We start from the raw sequence: 22,670 nt of genomic DNA, 5'->3' as shown, positions 1-22,670 counted from the left end.
GCACTGAGCAGACCCTTTTGAAATCTCTGTAGAATACCCCTCTTAAGTAAACAGGGCACCAAGCTGAAGTTCAGTCTTTGCTTACATACACAAACTGAAAGAGCCAAAGGTGTAACAGGGCTGCTGCAAACTCCCTTCTGTGCCTTGGAGGAATCTTACACTGGCACAATAAGGAGTTTATTTGCTAATTAGCTCATAGGAAAGATCAGGTTTGTTGTTAAAGCCTTTTCTGATTATGATGAGTGACAGTACTCTTCAGCAACGTGTGAGTTTGTTACAGGAAATTTTAGTGAAGGGCTCTTTTGTTCTGCCTCTACTATTCTTAAAATATTGTCATATTGAATGCACGTATCTGTCAGTTTGTCTTAGTGCTCTGACTGAGAGCTGTAACTGGTGATGAAACCAAGGTCCTGAGCTTTGTGTCTTTGCAAAGTCGGAAGTGATGGGTTTGTCCATTTACAGAGAAAAAGATGAGTTGGAATAATCAATTCCAAGACTGGATTTAGCCGTAAGGTCTGGACTAAAGTTCAGTGTTTTCACCTTGCGTCTTAATACTCTAATATTTCAGTTTCATTAATATTTGGATATATTTATTTTACTGTCCTTATGACATCATTTCTCTGTACAGATCTTGTCATTCTTTAGATTGTAGTATTTAATATGAAGACTTTCGTTCTACTCTCAATATCTTGTTCTTCATGAGACTTATGTTATCTAACTATGTGTATATCTAGACTTAATTTAGCCCTTATATAACTTGACATACCTCCCACAAAGTTGAAGGCACTTGTGTCTATTTACAGAAAACCAAATTTGACTCACAGTTTTCTTTGTAAACAAGGAATAAGGAACAACGAGGAGCTTAGGTCACTAGTTATGAACCAAGTCATTACTTGTACAAATTCACTGCAACTATTCCTTTGCTTATGTTACATAGATACTTCAAAGCCTTCACGTCAATTAACTGCTTAGCAACTCAAGCTTCTTGAGTTTCCTTGATAAGACTCCTGAGTGCTCAGATTCGTTTGCTGGATGGATGGTATTGAATCAGAACCTGAGAACCTCAAATTACCAGCCTGGCTGCTGTCTCTGATCTTATACTTCTCCCATTAGTAACAATTTTGTATTGTGGCAGTATAAAAAAGGTGATAAAATTTGGATTTTTAAGAGTTGGGAGAGAGATACATACAGTATGTTTAAAAATGCTCTTTTATTATCAGAGTGAGGTAAAATGTTCTTCTTCTCTCATTCTTGTTGAAAATCTATCATTTTAAAATGAATCTATCCATTCTCCCCAATTCATTTAGGTATTTTTATGCTTTCCCAAAATATTTACTCATATCCACTTATCTAATTGTCTGTACAGCTCTGCTATAGTTTTGTATTTTACGAGCAAACATTGCATATCTGCTAAAAGGAAAGAAAGTTCAACAAACGTAGAGAATTACATAAACAAGGAGAAGAAGATTTGTGGGAATTCATACACTATGGTATATAAAAACATGCAGTTACTTTCAAATTAGATGTTGAAATTAGTAGCTGACACGGCATGGAAAATCAGTGTCATCTATTAGGTCAGAAAATCCAGCTTTCCATTACCAGTTTTGATTTCCATAAATAGAAAATCTCACATATAGTGGAAATCATATTCTCAATTTTCCTAATTTCCTATGTGTTGTACAGGGTAATAAAACCAAGAAAGCATTTGTAATGTCTCTCAGCACTGCCAGAGATTTATTAGTGTGGCAATATTAGCAAAAATAGAAATAACAGAGCCTAAGTTAACTAAAGGTTTGAGAGATTGCAGCCACTGATGCACAAGTATAGATATGAGAAGAAAATAATCTGATCAGTGAAATATTGGAATGCCTTGGCCTGCTATGCTTGGCTGCTTCCTAAACACTTCTGAGAAGGTCATCAGATCTTCCTGAGTGTAAGCAGAGAGAAAGGTTGCCCAAGGAGGTACACCTGGAGGCGTTCAAGGCCAGGCTGGATGTGGCTCTGGGCAGCCTGGTCTGGTGGTTGGCAGCCCTGCACATAGCAGGGGGTTGAAACTCAGTGATCATTGTGGTCCTTTTCAACCCAGGCCATTCTATGATTCTATGAAAGGAAAAATGTTTGTAGCCCTTAAGAAAATCTGAAGGGTGGCCTTACAACCTGCTGGGTATCACGTGATACTTCATCATCAGACCAGAGGAGAAAAAAAGTCTTTTGAAGATTCTACAGCAAATGGTTGAACTCACTTTATGCTTTCTGTCCTCGCAGATTGTTTATTAAGCTTTTAGCAAATACGATAGGTGCCAGCCAATACTACAGAGAGATCAGAAATTACCAAATACTTGTGCAGTGATTCTCTTAATATGAGTAAAGTACACGGAAGTGGCAGGAAATGAGCAACGAACTGACTAATGTAATGCACCCTGATCCTCAAAAAAGGCACTGTGTAGGCATTTAGCATTGTACAGATTTATCTGACATGACAGGCAAGAATTACAGCCATCTTACAGGTACAGGAGTTCAGCCTATTTGGATCTCTTAAGTATTCAGCTGAGCACAGTGCTGTGAATAGAAATGTAAGTGCAGAACTTTGATAAGCCAGATGATCTTGAAAGTGAGAGGATATTTTTGCCAATGCAGTAGTCACAAAGATATCTTTGAGGCAGATGAGCACGTCTAGTGTCCAAGGTTTTTAATGTTGGCTTCACTCAGTGGTACGCATTTTCTGCTGTATATCCAGAAGATGGCTAAAAATCTGTTGGTAAATACAGTGGTTGACTCAATATAGAAGAAAGTAATGTAATAACTTATTTTAAGTAAATGGAGGCAAACTGGACCTAGGAATGTCCTTGGTGCATTTTGTGAGCCTTGTCAAGTAAAGAAAATACAATTGGCAAAAGAAGCCAAGTAGCATGGTGAATCTGCCTGGAAATTGAGGGTCGGTGTGTAGAGATGAGAGCTCCAGCTGGGCACAGATACTGAGAGCAGAGCCCTGAGGTTCCCAAACCTCTGCAGGCATCAAAGTGCTTTGAAAGGCACTGGCATTGTCCCCGATGTACCTGTGGACACAGAAGATAATAAACTCTCAGTAACTGAATCAGCAGTAAACAAATATAACCTTGTTCATGAACTGCACAGGGGATGGCATAGGACTGAATACTTGTTCTCTCCATTTGTTTTTTATTTTATTTTATTCTTTGTGCAGGAAGTTACAGAACAAAATCCCTTTTCTAAAAGAGCACTGTTGCAAAATACTGTCCATGAATCCTTTTCCTGGTCCCTTCACACATAGACTTGTTAAATGACACTTGACTTCAAGCTGTAAATAAAAGACATAGCTGAGCCTAGGGTCCTAAACTCATTTGCTGCTGAAGCTGGAAGGAACTACATGAGATCGCAGAGCGCAGACAGAAAACACAGTTATGTGGTTAAGGTTGCTAATACTGACGAGTGTCATAGGATTATATTTCTGCCTCTACTATGTTATGTGGCTTAGAAAAACAAGACTTGCCAGATGTGGAAAGTTCCTTATTTTTAAGGCATCTATGCAAATATGAGGTGGTCAAATCAGTCATATTCATTCTTGTGAATTATTCAGATTCCACTTTTATGAACATGACAACAACAACAAAAACCCACAAAATAAACCCACACCAAAAACAAGCAAACAAAACAAAACAAAACAAAAAACCCCAAACCACAAATAAATAAATCAAACCAAAAGCTGAGAAAATTACAAATCTCCCTACCAGGGTTCAGAATATCTTTTTTTTTTTTGGTGGTTAAAATAGTGGCTTATGGAAATTAAGTTAATAATTTAAAGAAATGTATCAGCATCATGTAAAGGAAATGGTTTTTGTAGTTCACTCTGAAGATGAAGTAGGATAAATATAGTTATGTTTTAAACAAGTCGATTACCAATGTATACTAAGTTGGTCAGAAGAGATTTCTGCATAGAAGACCTTCAGTTGTAAGGACAGAAGAATTAACGTCTCTTGAAAACGTAAGCAAAGAAAATATTTCTTGCTTAACTCCTACTGAGTTCAGCAAAATACAAATTCATTATTGTCATTCTTTCTAAGTGAAAGCAATTGTATTAACAAAATGCTTGTTTCCATCACTAGTCTCCACTTTTAAAGGGAACACCCACAAGACCTGTTACTGACCGATCTCTGACATGAAAACAGGCCTCCCACTGAAAAATGAATAAGAAACAAAACACTGAATAGTTGTTCATCAAGAGGCATTACTTGCTGTGTACTCTGACCAAAATAGGGTTCCTGGGCGCGAAAAACAATATCAAGTTTGTATAACAACTACCATAATACGGACACAAGGCATGAAAGTAACTGTTGTGGTAGTAGTCTTTATTCTGTTATTTATTTCTTAATTTTTAAATGCTGGATTTTGCCACTTTAACAATGTTGGGTTTTTTCCAGTTCTCTGTGTATAGAATTCTATTCTGTGTATCAGGAATGGGATTACTACATAAACTGAAATCAACACACACTGTATTGTCCTCAGAGACCTCAATCCCATGTACAGTAAGAGACATTAGAAAAACATTTGTTAACTCAAATAGATGATATTTCAAAGGGAGAAACTAAACTATTGCATTCAAAATTATTCCTTTCTGCTTCTAACTATATTAAAATCAGAATCATGACTAGATTTGCAAAACAGCACAGAGAAAATGAAAAAAGAAAGCTCTTCCATTTTAATTAGTTAAATTCCAGGTTAGTGAAAGCATTTTAGCCACGTAACCTATCTCATTAAAGAAAAAAAGAGTACTTAATGTAAACATATCTATTTTCATAGCACTTTCCTGTGGGCAGTTTTGTGGGCATTTCTGACCAGAGAGAGAAAGGAAGGGGATGAGAGGTGCTGACATCTTCAAACAAGAGTAAGCAACAATGTATAACCATATTTTAACCAGACAAAATGCTTGTATGGGACAAGGAAAGTTCATCACTTCACTAATGGCCTAACAACTCACTACAACTTCGTTCTGTTTCAGAACAGGGTATGAGAAATTCACGATGACCAAAATTCTGACCCCGAACCATGAAAAGAAGACACAGCGGAAATTACATTTGCGTATGTCCATAGATCAACTTCAATTTTAGGTAAAGTTATGTAAATTCTGTGTAAATTCAAATAGAGTGATTAGTAAGCAGATATTTCTAGAACAGTAAAATTCCCATCCAGGAGAGCTCCCAAGCCCATTTCCTCTCCTGCAAGATAGTACACAGATAATAATAGGTTTAACTGTAATTGAAGTCAAGAAACTTTTGCATATACGTAAAGCTTCTGGAACATATGGTTGTGTCATTTATGGGCACAAATTCTGTTTGCCGCTAGGCAAAGCTGAACAACAGATAAAGATCTTCTTTTTGTAATTCTAGATCTAGTAAAAAGTACCTAAAATACAAAGATTAATTAGGACAACACTGGCTGGAGAGGAAGATATAAATTCAGATCCTTTTATAAACAATAATATCTATGAACTTACACAACAATTAATTCAATATTTTTTGTGTTTTCTTTTCTCACATGTAGGTAAAAGAAATATCATTTGTTTTTAGACAAAGAAATTAGCCTGATAAAATGACCTAGTACAGTAAACACCCAACTAAACTTCATGAGGAAGTTTCAGAGTACACTTTTCTGGATATATTTAGATTAAAAAGACCAAATTTAGAAGAACAAGACCATGAAATATGAATTGTAGGGAACCATGACAAATCAAAAGTAGAAGTTTACATTCACGTAGCTTACACTGTAGAATCAGAAGAAGATGCAAGTTCTGCCAACTTGGACTCTCCTTTAAATTTGGCCCAGTAATTAAAACAATTACAGATAAAATAAAAACAAGAATGTTCTTCAGTTTACTTAAGAACAAGCCAGTGTTCTATTTTTATAAAACATGGTTTGATTTTTGGATGGTCACATGTAGAACCTTGAATTGGACTCAGTGGTCTTTGTGGGTCCCTTCCAACTTGAGAATGTTTCTACCCATCTACCACCATGAAGCTAAGTTCTCTACTGTGAGTTTGTAAGCCAGCAATCACATCAGGCTTATGTTGAAATACATTTATAATGGTGATAGCTGATTTGAAATAATTCCAAATATTGGAGCACAATATATCTGTGATTAGGACAAGACAATATTTAGTATTCAAAGAAAATAGGTGCAGGAAGTAGCAATATTTGAATAATCAGATTAGATATTCATATCCATGTCAATCTAGAAGCAATTCTTATAATACACAGTGCAAGTTGGAGTATTAGCCCACAGCAAGATCATTATAAAGGATAAATAATTCTTTGAATAGTCTAGTATTTCGTCACACAATTCTTTATGTAGTTAGGCTTGCACAGGAGCAGTCAAGGTAAAGCCTCAAAAAAGTTACTGAGCATGTAATGAAAAGAGCAGACTGAGGATTCATAGCCATCCATTCAAACTGCACAGAATGAAAAAAAAGAATTACATGAAAAACAATGCACTACAGAAATGCTTTTGATAAGCAGCACATGAAGCTTCAATAGACATGCAACGTTCAATCTTGCTGTCTGTTATGGAAGTTTCAATAGAAGTCTTAAAATGATGGCTACTTTTGCATTAACTTAATTTAGTGATCATCACCACAGGTTCTCTGAGGAACTGATGTTCGTTTTCTTCACGAGCATTTTCAGGCATCCTCTGTAGGAGACTGCCAAAAGGTTACTAATGCAAATGAGAAGAAGAAGCTCTTTCTTAAACTGTTAAAAGCCTCACTCCCAATGCAGAATTTTGTATTATGTACACGGTCATATATTAAAAATAAAAATGAAGATGTCTGACCCCCAAGATTTCTTTCTTTCTGAAGCTGGGACAGATAATTGTGCAATTTGGATCTTGCTCAGATATCAGTTTGGTGCCTGATAATCATGCTTAAGGCTGCTATAACGTGTGTTGTTGTGACACATCCATCCCAAGGATATGTCAAGACTGCAAGAGTCTCCCTTATCTTGTACATCTTCTCTAAGCATGGATTCGACTGTACAGGAAAAACTAGAGTGGTTACCACTAGGGAAGTAAAGAGTAGCAAAACAATTATTCTTACATGATCTACTTTAAGTACAAAGAATTCTAAATTGAGAAATCACTTAAAAATATTTCTAAGTAAGTGATATCAGAAGAAGCTTAATCATATAAAGATTCAATTAACCAAGACAAAAATTAAGGCTTGCTGTGTCTTTCTTGCACTAAATCAAAGCTTCCTAAGTCTTCGAGTCATTCCATAAAACATGAACAAGAAAAAGAAGCATCTCTGGTGTCAGTAACAATTTTTTTTAATCACTGTTTTCTTCCAGTGAAATTATGCATGAACTCCAATAAACCACACTCAATGCCTGAGGACTGTAAGATATTTTCTGGCGTGTATCTTGCTTGTGAAAAGCTGCTCTTTTGCCAGCCACCATACCCATCTTGGGAACAGCTTTTCTCCCTGGATTTGAAAACATCTGAGAATAAAAGTTATTTCCAGTGCTTATTTGTGCAGTCTATTGAGTTTGCAACCACAAATTATGTGAAGATAACCTAAATAAGTTTTCTGTCTGAATAGGCTGCCTTGGAAGACGTATTTATTTGAAGGAACTAGCCAGTGATTATCCTTTTCTATGCAGAATTAGCAGTAGCATAAGACAAACAGGGCTTTCTACATTGGAAATAGCATTGTCTTTCTTTAATTTTTATTTAGTTGGCTAGACAAACACTAATCTAATTAATCTAATTACATCAGTTATACTGTGCCTATATTGCTAACAGTGAAGAGTTACAAGATTTCATGTCCAGTCTATCTCTGAGGAATGAGCCATTACCAGAACTGAGGTGATAGTCAGGAGACAAGAGTCTTTCTCTCCTGAGCGCACCCCACTGCTCTGAAGAATCTCTCTCTTGACCTATGGTATCACATATCTACCTATCTCTTGCCAGCAGTTCACTTTGAATATCCCATCTAAGTTGCAGATGCATGATTGGTGCTGGCTGATCCAAGGTACGTCTTTCCCAAGAAGCATATTCTTTCTCCTCTCTGGCCACCTACCCTTTCTGCTCCCTCACCCAAGGCCAGTGCTTGTAAGGGATGGACCAGCAAGCTGAGCCAGGTGAAAATGAAGACAATTTTTGGACTTCGTGTAGGTGTGTTTGCTGGATTACCTTCCAGATGAATCAGTTCCCCAATCCAACTTCCCACCTGGCTGCTTGCGTGCCTATACCAGGAAATAGGAAGCAGCAGGTTTGGGTGCTGTTATGACTTTCTCGGTGTCAGTTCAGTTTTAGGTTAGTTGAATCTGACTATGACACCACACCCTTGTCTCTGGAGAAACGGAGCCTCACAAAACCATATGGTTTAATAAACAACAGTCTAACCAGTACACAGCAAGTACAGATTAATCTAAGAAAGGCTCGCCAGCTGCTTTCAAGGAGGTCAAGCAAGCTGCATGTTTGTTTACTGCATCACTAAACATTCATTTTTTAACTGCTGATTGGTAAATTCATAGATCCTGATATCTAGAAAGCTCCCTTTTCATTTCTTTCCCCCAAAGAAAAAGAAAAACTTCAGAACACTGCTATATTTATAGGAGATTGCAGTGCATGTTGTTTAATTGGTTGTCTGTGTAGAGGCCCATTTTGCATAAATCAGTGCAGAGGAATGGAAGTTTGGATGTTTCTATTACACAACAAAGTTTTTTTTAAAATGTCCTAATTTATTGTTCAGGAAATGGCACCACTGTTTACTTGAAACAGATACGTTTATTAAGTGGCCTGAGGGAATTTTGTTTTAAAGAGACGGGCCAGCCATTAATGTGAGTAAGAGTGAGTGTTGCATTCTTCATGACAATGGCAATTAGGAAGATACTTGGGTTTGAAGATGGTGAGAAAAATGATGAAAATCTTTTCCAAAAATTGATATTTCCACATGCTGAAAGCTGAAATTGGTCCAGCTGTTGGGACAGAACTCAGATTTCTCAAAATTATTGTTTAATATCAGCAAGAAATTATCTAAGGAGAATCTCTGTAATTTCCATGGTATTAACTGCAATGCATTTTATATACAAATTAGGAGACCTGCCAGGGTGCTATGTCAGCATCTTAAATCCCTCAAGTTTAATTATCCTGTACTCAGATTAGCAGGATGTTGGTGAGCAGAAATACTTCTCTCAGTTCCTTTCTCCATGAAACACCCCCACTGAATCCTCTCAGTTGCTTTATCTGGACAACAATGTCCATAATACTTCCATCTTCTCACCCATCTTTCCAGGCTTCAGTCTTCTCACCTCCTCAAAACCCTTATGGACATATCTTCCCTTCCTTTTCCTATTCAGTTCCCAGAAATCCACCAGTTTCCAGCCACTAAACTTCCCACCAAACCCCCCTGGCTTTCCTCACTGTTAGTCCCATGTACTTAGCTACCAAGGGACCCAATATCCTGCAGGGGCTAAATTACATTCTGCCATTCCGGAACTAATCTATTTTCAAATTAGGTCTAATGTTGTGTATTACTGAAAGGGCAAGTATAATAAGCCAGTTTAAGAGGAGAAAGATAAATCCAAAATGTTTTACAACTGTACTACAGTACCCAACACGTAACACCAAAGAACACTGCCTTGAACAGGGTCATGTTCCCACGCTTTCTGTATCTAAACAAATAAATGCTTTAACCTACTGTGGAGCAGAACTGACCTGTTCCACCATAGCACATGGCAGTGTGTGTTGTCATACAGTAGCTCAAAATCTCTGCCGTATGCAGATTTTGCTGTTTGCAAGATTGGAGAATTGAGGGGCTTGTTAAGCAGCTAGTTGTGGTTCCAGATTCTCCAGCTAATTCAGTGCTTGTCTGGACAGCTCTAAACTATACCAGCTGCTAACAGTCCCCCTTGGGATAATTTTCTAATTGCAGATTACCAGACACAGCAGGGCATCCCTTTCTTCTCCAGGGGTAATCCTTGTGCTGGGATGGAGGGAAGGAGATTTATGAACCAAGTATGCAAGCCTCAGCTCAGAACTGTCTGCACAGTAGAGACAACTAATAAGCTGGTGAATGCTTGAGTGACTTCTGGTGCTTTTGTTCTTTTTCATACAGGGAAAATAACTTCTGCCAGGCTAAGAAGCAACCTGTTAATTCAGCACAGTGGGTGTTGTGTTCCAGAAGGGCTTCATCACAGTTTATTCCGGTGATTGGTATCTGGGTTTATACTAATTCAGGACTGAGAAGTTGTACCAAGTTAGTGCTTCTGTGTCAACACCTGTACTGAACTCACCCATCTGATCCTTCTCACTTGAGAAAGACTTTATCTCATGTCTTTTCCCACACCACAGATCTGATTGTGTGGTTCTCGTTGCTGCCTAGTCAGACCCAAAAACCTGAAGCTCCAGTCTGTAAGCCTAGGACATTATTCCAGATGGGAAAGTTTTAAAAGCAGCAGCAACCCTTAAAAAAAAAAAAAAATCTTGTTAGTGGCTTCTTTTATTTCTCACCAAAAATATTTGGAAGCTTCCATTATTGTGTGAGACACTAATTTTTCTTACCGATTTTTGGAAAGTGATGAAATCCTGTGTGACAGATGACAAAACACTGAGCAAGATTTCAAAAGCTAGGATTTGTTTTGTGACTGGTTCTCAAAAACCACAAAGCTTCCAGCAATTTTTACTGCCGAGACCCATCTTAAATGTATTTCTGTAGTGTGTCCTACAGCGCATGAGGAATTTCTCCTACCTGTTGCTTGTGGCAGGATTTTCTTAACCTGTCACTAGAGGGCAACACAGCTACTCATATCGTTACACTACTTCCATCTACATCCAAGTAACTGCTGAGATTCACAGGTGAGAATTTCACTTCAAAAGTTGTATTTTCATCCTACAAAACCCATGCTCAGGTGTTAGTCTTAATAGCTGCTTGTCAAATACATTTCATTGGATGACCCTGAATGTTTCTGAGAGGAGAGAAGTTAATGCTGTTTACAGCAATAGAGCTTCATTTACCTTGGTTCATCATAGCGATCACTGTCCACTGCAGTGCTGGGTGTGATACTGCAGTCAGTTTCAGCCTTGACACATGTGGTGCCTGATTTTGACAACAGGAGATTTATCACTGACAGTTTTACAGAGTATTTGGTCTTTAGCTCTGACTCTTCACAACAGCCTTGTAAATTGGGGTATCATTTGCCAAGTTTGGATTAAACTGACCTGAAGGGTGGTTCAGGAGCAACAGGTATCTTCAAGCTTTGTACTTTCTGTTACAGTGCAGGCTAAAACCAATCAAATAAACAAACAAAACAGTGGATTCTGTTACATCTACCTCATACAACACCCCAAAAGCTGACTTGTTTTAACTTGTAAGCGCCTGGCGTGGAAACAATCTACCATTTTGAAGTGTTTTTAAATTCCTAAAAATTGCAATGCTCTCATTTAACCATGACTCTGTTGGCTACAGTAAAGAGTGGTGTGATTTCGAAAGGAGATAATGCTGTGCAATTATCAAAGGTGTTTTTAGTCGTTTCACTGAGATTAATTTTTACAGCCCCCTGTCATTTCACAACACTGCCAACACCCTACTCAGAGTCATAGTTCTCTGATTTCATGTGATTACACTGGGATAGCTTCCAAGTGTGTATATGTGGGGTTACCAGTGAAATATATTTTCTTTCCTGCTTACTCAAATGGTGTCTGTCACCAGATCATCTTTCAAGGTGCCTATATATATATATACACACACACATTCAAGTCTCATATGTTGAAATGTGAGACCCATGTACTTGACTCCTGCCTCCTTCTTCTCTGAACACATTCAGCGTAACCCAACAGCTTCTCTCCCATGCCATGTAGCAAATGCAAGTAACTGCAACCAACTAATAACATCCTTTAAGTAAATAATATAGATACCCGTATTTATGCCTTGTAAGAATGTTCTTTGACAAAAGGTGAGGGAAGGTCTTGTAAACTTTTGAGTGTTAGAAAATAGTTGAGTTTGAGTGTGGAAGAAGGGTTATGGGGCTGCCACTTCCTGCAAAAAGCCATGCTAGAAGGAACATCATTCAACAGAAGTCTGATGTTATGTACTCTGATAAATCAAGTAGCCTTAAACACTGCATACTTCCCTTGTCATATGGCACAAGGTAGTTCTTCCCATGAACTAAGGCTACTTAAGTTGTCCGAACACAGATCTCTTACCACTATTTTTAGGCTTATATGCTTTTGGTACATTGGGATATAGATGCTTTCACCAAAATACACTTTGATGTTTTTCTTAAAGCTTCTGGGTTAAAAAAATTAGAAGAAGAACAAACTTTTTATTTATCAGAGCCTTCTATCCAGAATACAGGATCTGTTATTTTGGACTGGCTCATACACTGATTTGCTTTTCTAAAATCAGAAGGCGGCAGAGGGCATCCTGCTGTGAGTCGTAAAGAAAACTGCCCTTTGACTTGCTCACCAAAGTTCTCCAGAACATATGAACACTTGTATTCCAGCACACAGCTATAGCTACATCGTATTTTGAAAGGAATCTTGATGCCATCCCATCTTTTGATGCAGGAACTCGACTTCATTTGTTCTCTCAGCCCTTTTCAACCCTAAAGAAGACAATAAAAGGTGATGATAGTGTGTCTGCGGTGAATCCCAACAACAGGATATCCCCAAAGCAATGTGGTTAGCACAAAAAAAAAACAAGACAAACACTTTATTTCGTAGATATAATCCAAGTGAATTTAAGCCTATTAAAAACTAATTTGAAACAAAAGCTGCCAAGCAGAGATTTTGTCGGATTTGGACACCCATATTCTCTTCGGAGTCGCTCCGCACGCAGCAGGCGTGGTTCATCCCCTCCTGAACCTCAGCGGGAGAAAAACGAGGGGCAAAACCGCGCGGGGACACCGTGTTCCCTCAGGAACAGCCCCGCCTCAGCCAGCAGCAGCGGCAGCCGGCGGTGTGCTACGGCCCTTTCTCCCCCCGAAAACCTACGTGGAGGGTCATGGAAGGGGAGGAAGAGGAGGGAGGCGGCAGCTTCACTCTGAAGAACACGGGGAGGCCATACCACCCCCGCGCTGACAGGAACGGCCCGCCGCTCAGGTGAGAGCCGCCGGCGGGGCGGGTAAAGGAGCTCCCCCCTCCCCTCCTCCCGTCCTCCCTCGGCCCCTGGGCGGGCCGGGGGGACCTGAGTGGATGGAGCCGGCGTCAGTCAGGGGCAGGGCGAGGCCGGGCGGCGGGGATGGCGGCCCCCGCCCGGCGCTGGGGCTGCAGTTGTGAGGAGCGGTGGCAGCATGCGGACGGGCGCTGGGGTAGGAGCGCTGGGGAGAGCCACCTGCTCCTCAGAGGGGCGGCGGGCGGGCGGGCTGTGGCAGAGCCGGGCAGCGACAAGCCCTCCGACCGCCTTCCCTCAGCGGGGTTACGGGTTTTTGGTTCGTCTGCTTCTTTCTAGGAGGCGGTGGGCGTCCTCTGCCTGGTCTCTCTGGTGGCCGCGCTGGACTACAAGTACCACCACAGCGAGGAGCTGGAGGCGTACCTGAAGGAGGTGCACGCCGCCTACCCGGCCCTCACCCACCTGCACAGCATCGGCCGCTCGGTGGAAGGTGGGTGCGGCGGGGAAGCGCCGGCTGGTTTTCCTATACGGGGGATGGAGCAGCGCTCCCCTGCCGAGGAGGGGCCGCGGGGGTCCTGCGCTAACCGTGGGTGCCGGGTGCTCTCTGCTTCGGTCTCTCCTGAGTTTCTTCCGCCTCTTGCTTGAGCGTGAGTAACCAGCTCTGGTGTCACTACGACGCTGCAGCTTGGGTGGAAGTCCTCCCAGCACCTATCTCTGTTCCGATTAGAAACTACCGAGTGGCAATTTCAGAAGCAGGGCTGTTGTTCAGGAGCTTAAAACGTGTTTATCCCGTGGGCTGAGTACTCGTCCCGGGTGGGGCTGTGAGGGAGTGTGTGTCTTTTAACCTGTGGGTATGTTCAGAACACACTCTCTTGGCCTTATCTGTTACCCGAATAAATCGGGACTGAAAAGAAAAAGGATATCAAATACCATATAGAACAGCGATTGTAAGTGAAGATTTAGGGTTTTAGTCTCGACCCATGCAGGAGAAATCTCACTCAATAGCCACCTTTCTGATCTTATGCATTATCACTTTTTTTTCCCCTCTATAATTAGTGCTGCATTGCAATGCTTTATTTGGGGGGTAAAGCTTTTTGTGTTCTTTAAACACTAACCTTTCTAATATCTTTATTAGCTTACTTAATAAACACTTGCCTAACTTTGAGGAAAAAGGGTGGAAAAAAGGCTGAAGAGATCAATTCAGAAAATAAATGTAAGGTATAAAACCACATCGCTTTTTGGAAACATCTCTTCCTCTAATCCTACTTCATATTACTAGAATTAAAGTATTTGAAGTTAGTTTTGTTTCAAATCTATAATCTTCCAGGTAGATAACAGTGAGGAATGCTAGCAGTTTATTTCTGCACATCCTTCCTTGTGTTATTGTAACTTCTGGTTGAAAAGAGTCTGGTCTGTTTCAGCAGGGTAGCAAACAGCTGTCAGGTAGCCATGGACATGTGATCTCGTCCCTGTGCATGTCTACACTCTTTTCTAAGGAAGTCTTTTTATGGGAAGGCTCAAACTAGACAAGGAATCTTGAAGTTAGTTACATTGTGGTGTCCTTGCTTTCATCAAAGGCAGAATCATATTGGATTATGTTATCCACATAACTCACACAAGAAGTTTGTACATGAGGAACTGTGCAGACTAATTATCCACATCTTTGTATCCCTACCTTGAGGGGACTTAGGCAATTTTTTTAATTATTTTTTTAATGGTAGAACTTGATTCTGACTTCTCTGTCACAATCTCTGTTGGCTTATCTTTCTGCTGCTGGGACAAAAATCCTCATTGAACCTGAGACTGAAATTTTGGCTCTTTCATATCTAGACATCTGAAAGCAGATAACATGAAGTGTTCAACTTGTCCAACTTTAATTAGCATGAAAACAAACTGGAAATGCATCACCTCTTGGCTGTGAATGAGTGGTGCCCTGAAACTTTATTCAGACTTCAGTATGTTGCCTTCTGCTTTGCCAAACTGTGGGAGGGAAGAGAATTATGTGGGCTCTCACTTGCTCTGTCAGCATATCTTTATGATTCCCAAAAAGATTACCAATTACTCTCTATGCACTTCTTGCACACCTGCTGTATTCTTCTGAATGGAATAGATGGAGAGTAGAAACATTCTCAGTCTCAGGTAAAGCAGAATGACAATGGAAAAAAAATAAAAATAAATGAGGGGGAAAAAAATAGAAAAGTATTGAATTTTTTTAAGCATTAAAAAGATTCTTACATCTGTTAAGAAATTTGCATTTAGAGTCCTGTGAAATACGGTAGGGGATGGAGTTGAATTAGGATCTTTCACTTCACTTGCTCATACTAAGAGAAAGGTTTGAGACAGAAGTGGGTATATGATTCTGGTTAAAATGAAACTTCAAATTTTGGTCAAAAAGCTCAAGTTCTAGTCCTCTCTTCTCTGTTAAGCTGATGAAAGCAAGAATGTAAGTATGTACAAATATGTATGTGTGTGTGCGTGTGTGTGTATATATATATACATGTATATATACACGCACATTGTGTGGATATAATACTGTTGTCAATTAGCTAAACTATGAGAGCAAAATCATGGGTAAGAAACAGAATTTTTAAATATTAGAAAATTCAGAATGTGGTATAGTAAGTCTCTTGTTATGGATGATAAATATAAAATATTATGAATTGGAGTGGTGATTATAAAACCACTAGACGTAATTTTGCTGTTGCCATGAATGGCTTTTGTTTTCATATTGCTACTTATTTAAATAACATCAGAATAAGGCCCAGATTAATCTAGTATTATAGACTGCCATTTAGATTTGAATTATGATGAATATGAAGTGAAAACTTGAGTTTATTATTTTTTAATTATTATTAATTTATCTTTGGCTTGAGTGAACCTGGAGCTCAGCAAGGGTTTAAAATCTGTCCTTGAAGCCCAGATGTGGAGGGCGGTGGAGACCTACGTATCACCACTTCAAGACATGGCTGCAGGTAGTTCTACAGGAATAGCTGAGTGCTCGTTATGCCAGAAGTCGCACATGCTCCAGGCAGATCACAGAGTAATTTAGGTCTTGAGGCCAACTACCTTAAGCTAGCCCTTGTGGGCTAACTTAGTTACGATGCTTAGGGCATTCTCCATTAAACTATGACCATCTGCCAGGATAGAGGTTCGATAGGATCTCTTAGTATCTGACCCAGTGCTTAACTACCTTTGCTGTAAAAATAACTTTTCTGCCATCTAATTAGAATTTGCTTTGTTGTGTCTTTTTGCCATGCACCTGTAAGAAGGGTTTGGGTCTTTCTTCTCTGTAATCATAGAATGGCTTGGGTTAGAAGGGACGTTAAAAATCATCTAATTCCCTGCCATGGGCAGGGCTGCCAACATAGAAGGCCACCAGCTTGGTCTCAGATCACCTTCTTGTCTTGCACATGCCTTAAAATAGCTACCAGGAGCATCTGCTCCAGGATCTTCCCAGGCACTGAGGTGAGGCTCATCAGCCTGGGGTTCCCTGGATCTTCCTTTCTCCCTCTTTAAAAAATGAGTGATGTTTTCCTTTTTCCAGTTACCAGGGACTTTGCCCAACAGCCATGACTTTTCAAACAGTGGATTGGCAACCAAATCAGTGTTTCCTCAGAACCCTGGGATGCATGTCATCCGGTCCCATGGACTTGTACACATGCAGTCTCATGAGGGGGTCTCTTACTTGCACTTCTCTTACACTAGGATGGATTTTGCTCCCCCAGCCTCCACCTAGAGGTTCAGAGACATTAATATATCTTCCTTTAGGTAGTGGAAAGTTGTAGCTGTAACATCATTCAGATCAAACAAGCCAACCTTCATCAGCTTCTCCTCAGGTGTTCTTCAGTGTTCTAATAGTCTCAGTAGCTCTCTATTAGACTTTCTTTGGTCTAACAGTATCCCTCTTGCACTGAGGAGCCTATAGCTGGATATGGTACTCTAAATATAAGTTCGCTAGTGCTGACAGGGAAGAATTATCATTTCCCTCATGCTCCTGGATTATGTTCTTGCTGATGCAGCCCAACACAGAAGTTACCTTTTCTGCTGCAAGAGTGCTCTGCTGGCTCACATTTGTCTTACTGTGTCTGTGGATGCCCCTCCAGCTCCCTGCAACTCATAGCTTGCAGAGCTGCAACCTATGTAGTCAATTTGCAGCCTGTGCAAACATGGAGTTATTGGATTGATAATCCCAATATGAGGTGGTTCTGTTCCAGGAGGAGGAGTTTGTATTTGCTTTTGTCAAACTTCATGATCTTTTGGTTGGGAAATTCCTTCAGCTTGTCAAGGCCCCTTTGAATGGCAACTCTGGCCCTGCTGACAATGTTAAACAGTATCAGCCTCAGTACTGGCCCCTGAGGAATGCTGTTAATGACTTGCTGTTGCTTGAACCACAAATTGCTCAGTCTCACAGTTCAGCCTCTTTCTGACCTTGCTGTAGCCTACTGATCTAACCCATATGTCCCCAAGTTTGCAAAGATACTTGGAGGGGTAGTTCTGACAGCCTCACTAAGGTCAAGGTTAAAGAAATCCAGTATTTATGTCTCTTCATGACAGCTAAGCAGTCAAGTGTGATTTACCATGGATAAATATGAGGGCAGATTTAGAAAATGTGTTCATATGACATGCTTATACATAAATGGCAAAGTACACAACAAAGCCTGTACCAAGAACCTTATTGGAAAACAATGTAAAAGATGTTCAGTCTGTTTGCAGTGATTTACATCAACACATGGAAATTCATGGCTCCTCTGCCAGTTTATTGGAAGAGTGTATTCTAGATTAGCAACAACCTGTTCAGTCTTCATGTCTGTACACTGGAAGAGATGATATTTACTTATTTCACCTTGCAAGCTATTATCATGGAGTATGAAGAGAGGGATATGTAAGCGCAGTCAAAAAACTTAAGCAGTGGTGTCAAAGGTAATAAATGAAACCTCAATACCTGGCGCAGATATCTGGCTCATGCAGGTGGAGCGTTGGGTACTGTATTCTGGGCTATCTCCATGCATGACTAATGATGGCCTTCTCTTTCACAAGCTGAAAGAAAAAAAATCTCCTGAAACCTAATATTGATGGGACGGGTTAGTCAATGGCAGATGACAATTCCCATAAACGCTATGAAGAATCCATTTATTATGCAGTTAAATTCTAGGAAGTGCAGTTCTTCCCTTCTCAGAAACCCATCCGTACAACAGTGACAGGCACATATGTGCCAGAAAGAACTTTGCTTTCCTCATGAAGTTACTTAAGGTTAAACTATGGAAATGTGTGGTGGCTCAGGACATTCTCGTTCTTTGTTTCTGATGTGTTGTTTGAAAAAGCTTGTAGAAGACCTTTGGCAGGAGCTGTGTTTTCTAATCTGCACAGTATTCAACCTCAGTACAGTATGTATGCTCTGTAATAATAGAGAAGACTGCACAGCTGTGTCAGCCTAGAGAATGGGATGCAATGTGGTCATAATTAACCTTGCCTGCCTAATGCCAACGTAGTGGAAAACAAAGACTGACTCTGTGGCTAATGAATCTTACAGTGTCTTACTAAAAAAATGATATTTCAATGCATGTATCATGCATAGCTTTTCATTGTTAGAAGTAACATGCAATTATTTTATTTTTTAGAAGAGTGGGTGGAGGGGAAGGGTGGGATAGCAGACTTAAGGATGATAATTAAGTAGTCCTGATGATGATCTTATTTGGAGAGGATAAGCAACATCAAAACAGCTGAGTGGCTTTTGTAGTAGATTCATGCTCATTAAAATCTTTACGGATACACTCTGGATTCAGATCAAGTTGATAGCATGACAATTTTAGCTTGTTTTAGATCTATATTTTCTGGAGGCTAATCTGCATTTTTAGATCTCTAGTCCAATTGGAAGAGTTGTAAACATGTTCCTTAGGCCACTGAGCAAAGGAGGTTGTATATGGTACACGTACCTCTACTTTTACACGATGAAGAGCTGACTTAGAAGGCTAACTCTTCTTTGGCCAATTCTATCATCAGAGAAACAAAAAGGAAAATAAACTGACCAGGTTTTATTCTGGTTTCACTAGAAACTTCCAGAAATAGGACAGCTTTGTTGCAAGTAGATAAAAGTTGGTATGTGCTTTTATTTTTTTAAGGACAGAACTATGTGATTTAATCATCCTGTTTACTATTCAGTTGCTGTTTGTTGCTTTTGAATTGGCGCGTTCCATCCATTGATCTTGAGCGCATCTCCAACTCTTAATAGTAAACAAAAAAGAATATCTCATTTATTAGCATTCTGCTATCCCTGCTCTATAAACAGAGGCTGACACATGCAGGCTATTCTTGCTTGGTTTTGTGTGTACGTATGCATAGGTATGTACTACAGTGAAGACGTACTAGGCAGGGCTGCCAGCAGACCAGGCTTCTCACTGGCTCAGAGGAGGTGCCTGCTGGAGCTCACTTCATCACCTTCCTGCCCACACTCATGGGTTTCCTTCCTCAGAAAACAGAATACCACATGCCCAGGTCTGCATCTCATAAGCAGCTGTCACGCAGCTGAAGGGCACGCTAGTGATGAGGGCTGTGTAGTGCAGTAGGAAGTGTACGCCTACCTTGTAATATAGTTGGAGAACATAGACAGCTGTTCCAGATGTCATTCTGTACAGATGTCAGTGGGACTTATGCCTGAGATGAATGAGGAGTTGATGTTGATCTGCTCACTGTGCTGATACTGTGTGATTAATACCTGTAGGTGTTTAAGGGAGACTATTTAACAGAGGAGCACAAAATTCTGGATTGTTGCATTCCAGTGAAGATAGTTAATAATAAAAGATTGACTACTGTATTTGTCTAGTCTCTATATTGATAGAATTGGTGTGAAACACACACAGGCTATCTGCCTGGGGGCAAAATAGGTATTTTCAGGCCTTTCTCATGGTATAGTATGTAAGGAGCCTGGGTTATTGCCATCAATACTACCATGAGCTATAAATGTATTACATTTATATCAGAAACACTTTAGAATCCGAATGCTCTTAAGTACTAGAAAACAAGTTTTACTGCTGGAGGAAACAAGAACAATTCCAGTAGAGTACAAAGATTTTGGAGATGCATATTTCAGTTTCTTCTGGTTAGTTTCTGGGGTACTGGCACTGTGCTAATAGAGAATGAGAAGGCTCTACCTAGCCCAGTATACCTTGAGGTGAGTTTCTCAGTGATACCCATTCATGTTTGTACAAACCAAACGTGAGAACCCGTGCATTTAAAAAGAGGGGGGAGAAACATAAAGGTAATAAAGACAGCTGTTAATTTTCAAGACAAAAAAAGAAATTGCCTAGAGGAATATCCACAGAGAATACGATCGCTTTAAAGAGAATATCGTGGAACTTTTTGTGCACGCATATAGTGAGAGAGGTGTTTATGTATACAAGAGTATTACTGTTTCTTCTATTTGAGTGACTGCTGCAAATGTCTTTCCTCCTGTCTCCAATCCTTGATAATGTCTCCTTTTCTCTTGTCTCTGCTTGTCTCCCACCCCACAGATTTCCCCAGTCGTAGGGGAGCTCAGGCTGAGTCACAGGCTCATCATGCAAGCATGGCGTGTGTAGATAATATAAGCATTGAGATTTTCAACGTTCATTTTTAGAAACAAGAATGAATGGGATGTTTCCCACTCTAAGGGCCCCATTTAAAACACACTAAAGTCATCTGGCTCAAGTCTAGAGCTTCATTTAAAAACAGACATTCTAAAACTTACCGTTGTTCTTGTTTTGTTACTTCTACCCATTCTTGCTTCTTTTCTATTTTTCCCTCTCTCCCCACTGTCTTCCGGCTGCTGCTTCTAGCAGCTTAGTTATCAGAGTTGATTTAACCATACATGCTTTACATGTCTGACTATAGGAGAAAAGCTGCAGTACCTCCACCTTCTACAGTATTTTGACTACTGTAATGCGACGTCGGTCATTTGTATCTTCTGATAGCCAAACACTACACTTTTTTGTCTGATAAAATGACTTCATTCTGTCAGCAGTGCCCTGACAGACTGCCTGCACTTCCTACACAGTTTTGAAAGAGTACTTAGCTTGGGCCAGTGTTGCGTGTTTGGCTTGAAAGACAATTAAGACATTGAAGAAGTCAATCTTAGAGATGTAGAAACTGACTGTAAGCATGTTCCTATTGTCTTGCAATGAAGGACAAATAACTTGCTTAAATCTCTTTCCTTACCTTTACTGTGAATTGGTCAGTCCTCTTTGCCTTCTATGTGGTCTCCTACACCTAAAAAATGATGGTGGAAGTGTGTGTGCATGCAAATGCAACTCAAACACAATTCTTATAGAAAACAGTGTCCAAAATGTTCTTTTTTCCTGTGAAATTTACCAGATCAGAAATTATTCCTAGGAGAGAAAATAAGGGGAGGAAGGAGAAAAAGACTTTCAAACAACTGCTTGAAGGAAACCTGTCTTAGCAACATAGTCCAAACACTTTCTGTATAAAAACTTTTCTTGTACTGGAATCTTTCTGTTGTAACTTTGGAAAGGAAATGTGATCTACTTAGAAATAGCACACAGTTCCTGTGAGCGGAGTTTATAACCTGAGCTGTGGGAAAAATCACAGCTTTCCTGCCTCCTCTCTGCTTCTGGACAACTAGAAAGCAGGGAGCAGAATGTATTTGTTAAGCTTTTCTTCCTTTATTTAGAGTAGTAAAGGTCATAAATGTACAGCCATCCTGTTTTTCCTTCAGTAAGACTCTGCAGGTTTCCACGTTTGCTTAGAAGAAGACAGAAGTGCCGACTGGGTGTGATTATCACCAGTAGCAATGCTGGCAGCCTTCTGTGACTTGAAATTATGAAGTGCAGCTGGTGGGTATTATTTGATTCATGTTTGGTTACATATCCCTTAACAGGTGTTGGGAAAGTAAGTAGGTAGAAGATGTAAAGTCAAACATACACTCCTTAAGCCTCCATCTCCCAAAAAGGGCAAAACACAGAGCTCAGTACTCTAAAAGCTTCAGTTACACAGAAGGCAGTTAATTTACCCTTTTTTTTCCCCCCTTTACTTTCTGGAGGCTTCTGCTTTTTGGAGTACTGTGTGTGTGTGTGTCTGTGTATTACAAAGTTTCCAGCCTTACAAATAAGAAGGGTGATCTTCACAGAATCACAGAAAGGCTTGGGCTGGAAGGCATCGTAATGATCATCCAGTTCCAACTCCATGCTGTGGGTAGGGTTGTCAGCCACTAGGTCACACTGCCCATGGCCCCTCCAGGGACAGGAATATCCACAACCTCTCTGGGCAGCCTGCTCCAGTGCCTCTCCACCCTCTCAGTAAAGAATTCCACCTAACATCAAACTTAAATCTGCCCTCTCTTAGTTAAAAACCATTCCCCCTCGTCCTGTCACTATGGGTCTGTGTAAAAAGTCTGTATTTCCTGAGAATAAGGAGAATTGGGTGAATATTGATGTTAGCTCAGCAATGTGAGCTGAATTGCAACTTATAGTACAATGTCTTAAATTTTTAAACAAATTCTAGTCTCAGGCTTCCTTGGAAAGAAAGATTGCTCTCTGCCTACACTTTGCCCAGATGATCAAC

General features: G+C 40.1%; 1 protein-coding gene and 1 long non-coding RNA gene across 2 annotated transcripts in view; one reads left to right on the top strand and one right to left on the bottom strand.

Moving 5' to 3' along the window:
- Nucleotides 1-12,310: 12,310 nt before the first annotated feature.
- LOC121109492 lies at nucleotides 12,311-13,843 on the bottom strand. The gene is made up of 2 exons (XR_005849098.2): nucleotides 13,001-13,843; nucleotides 12,311-12,612 (listed from the first exon to the last, which is right to left on the bottom strand). It is a non-coding gene; the product is annotated as an uncharacterized LOC121109492 (long non-coding RNA).
- CPM (carboxypeptidase M) overlaps nucleotides 13,270-22,670 on the top strand; it is a 31,560-nt gene continuing 22,159 nt past the window's right edge. The window contains exons 1-2 of the mRNA NM_001199625.2: nucleotides 13,270-13,317; nucleotides 13,458-13,608. Coding sequence (NP_001186554.1) covers nucleotides 13,300-13,317; nucleotides 13,458-13,608 — 169 coding nt within the window. The 5' untranslated portion in view covers nucleotides 13,270-13,299. The remainder of the gene's footprint in view (nucleotides 13,318-13,457; nucleotides 13,609-22,670) is intronic.

Source organism: Gallus gallus, chromosome 1 (genome assembly GCF_016699485.2).
Source record: "Gallus gallus isolate bGalGal1 chromosome 1, bGalGal1.mat.broiler.GRCg7b, whole genome shotgun sequence".
Classification (NCBI taxonomy): Eukaryota; Metazoa; Chordata; class Aves; order Galliformes; family Phasianidae; genus Gallus; species Gallus gallus.
The sequence above is the reverse complement of the archived record's forward strand: the minus strand, read 5'-3'. Positions and strand labels throughout refer to the sequence as shown.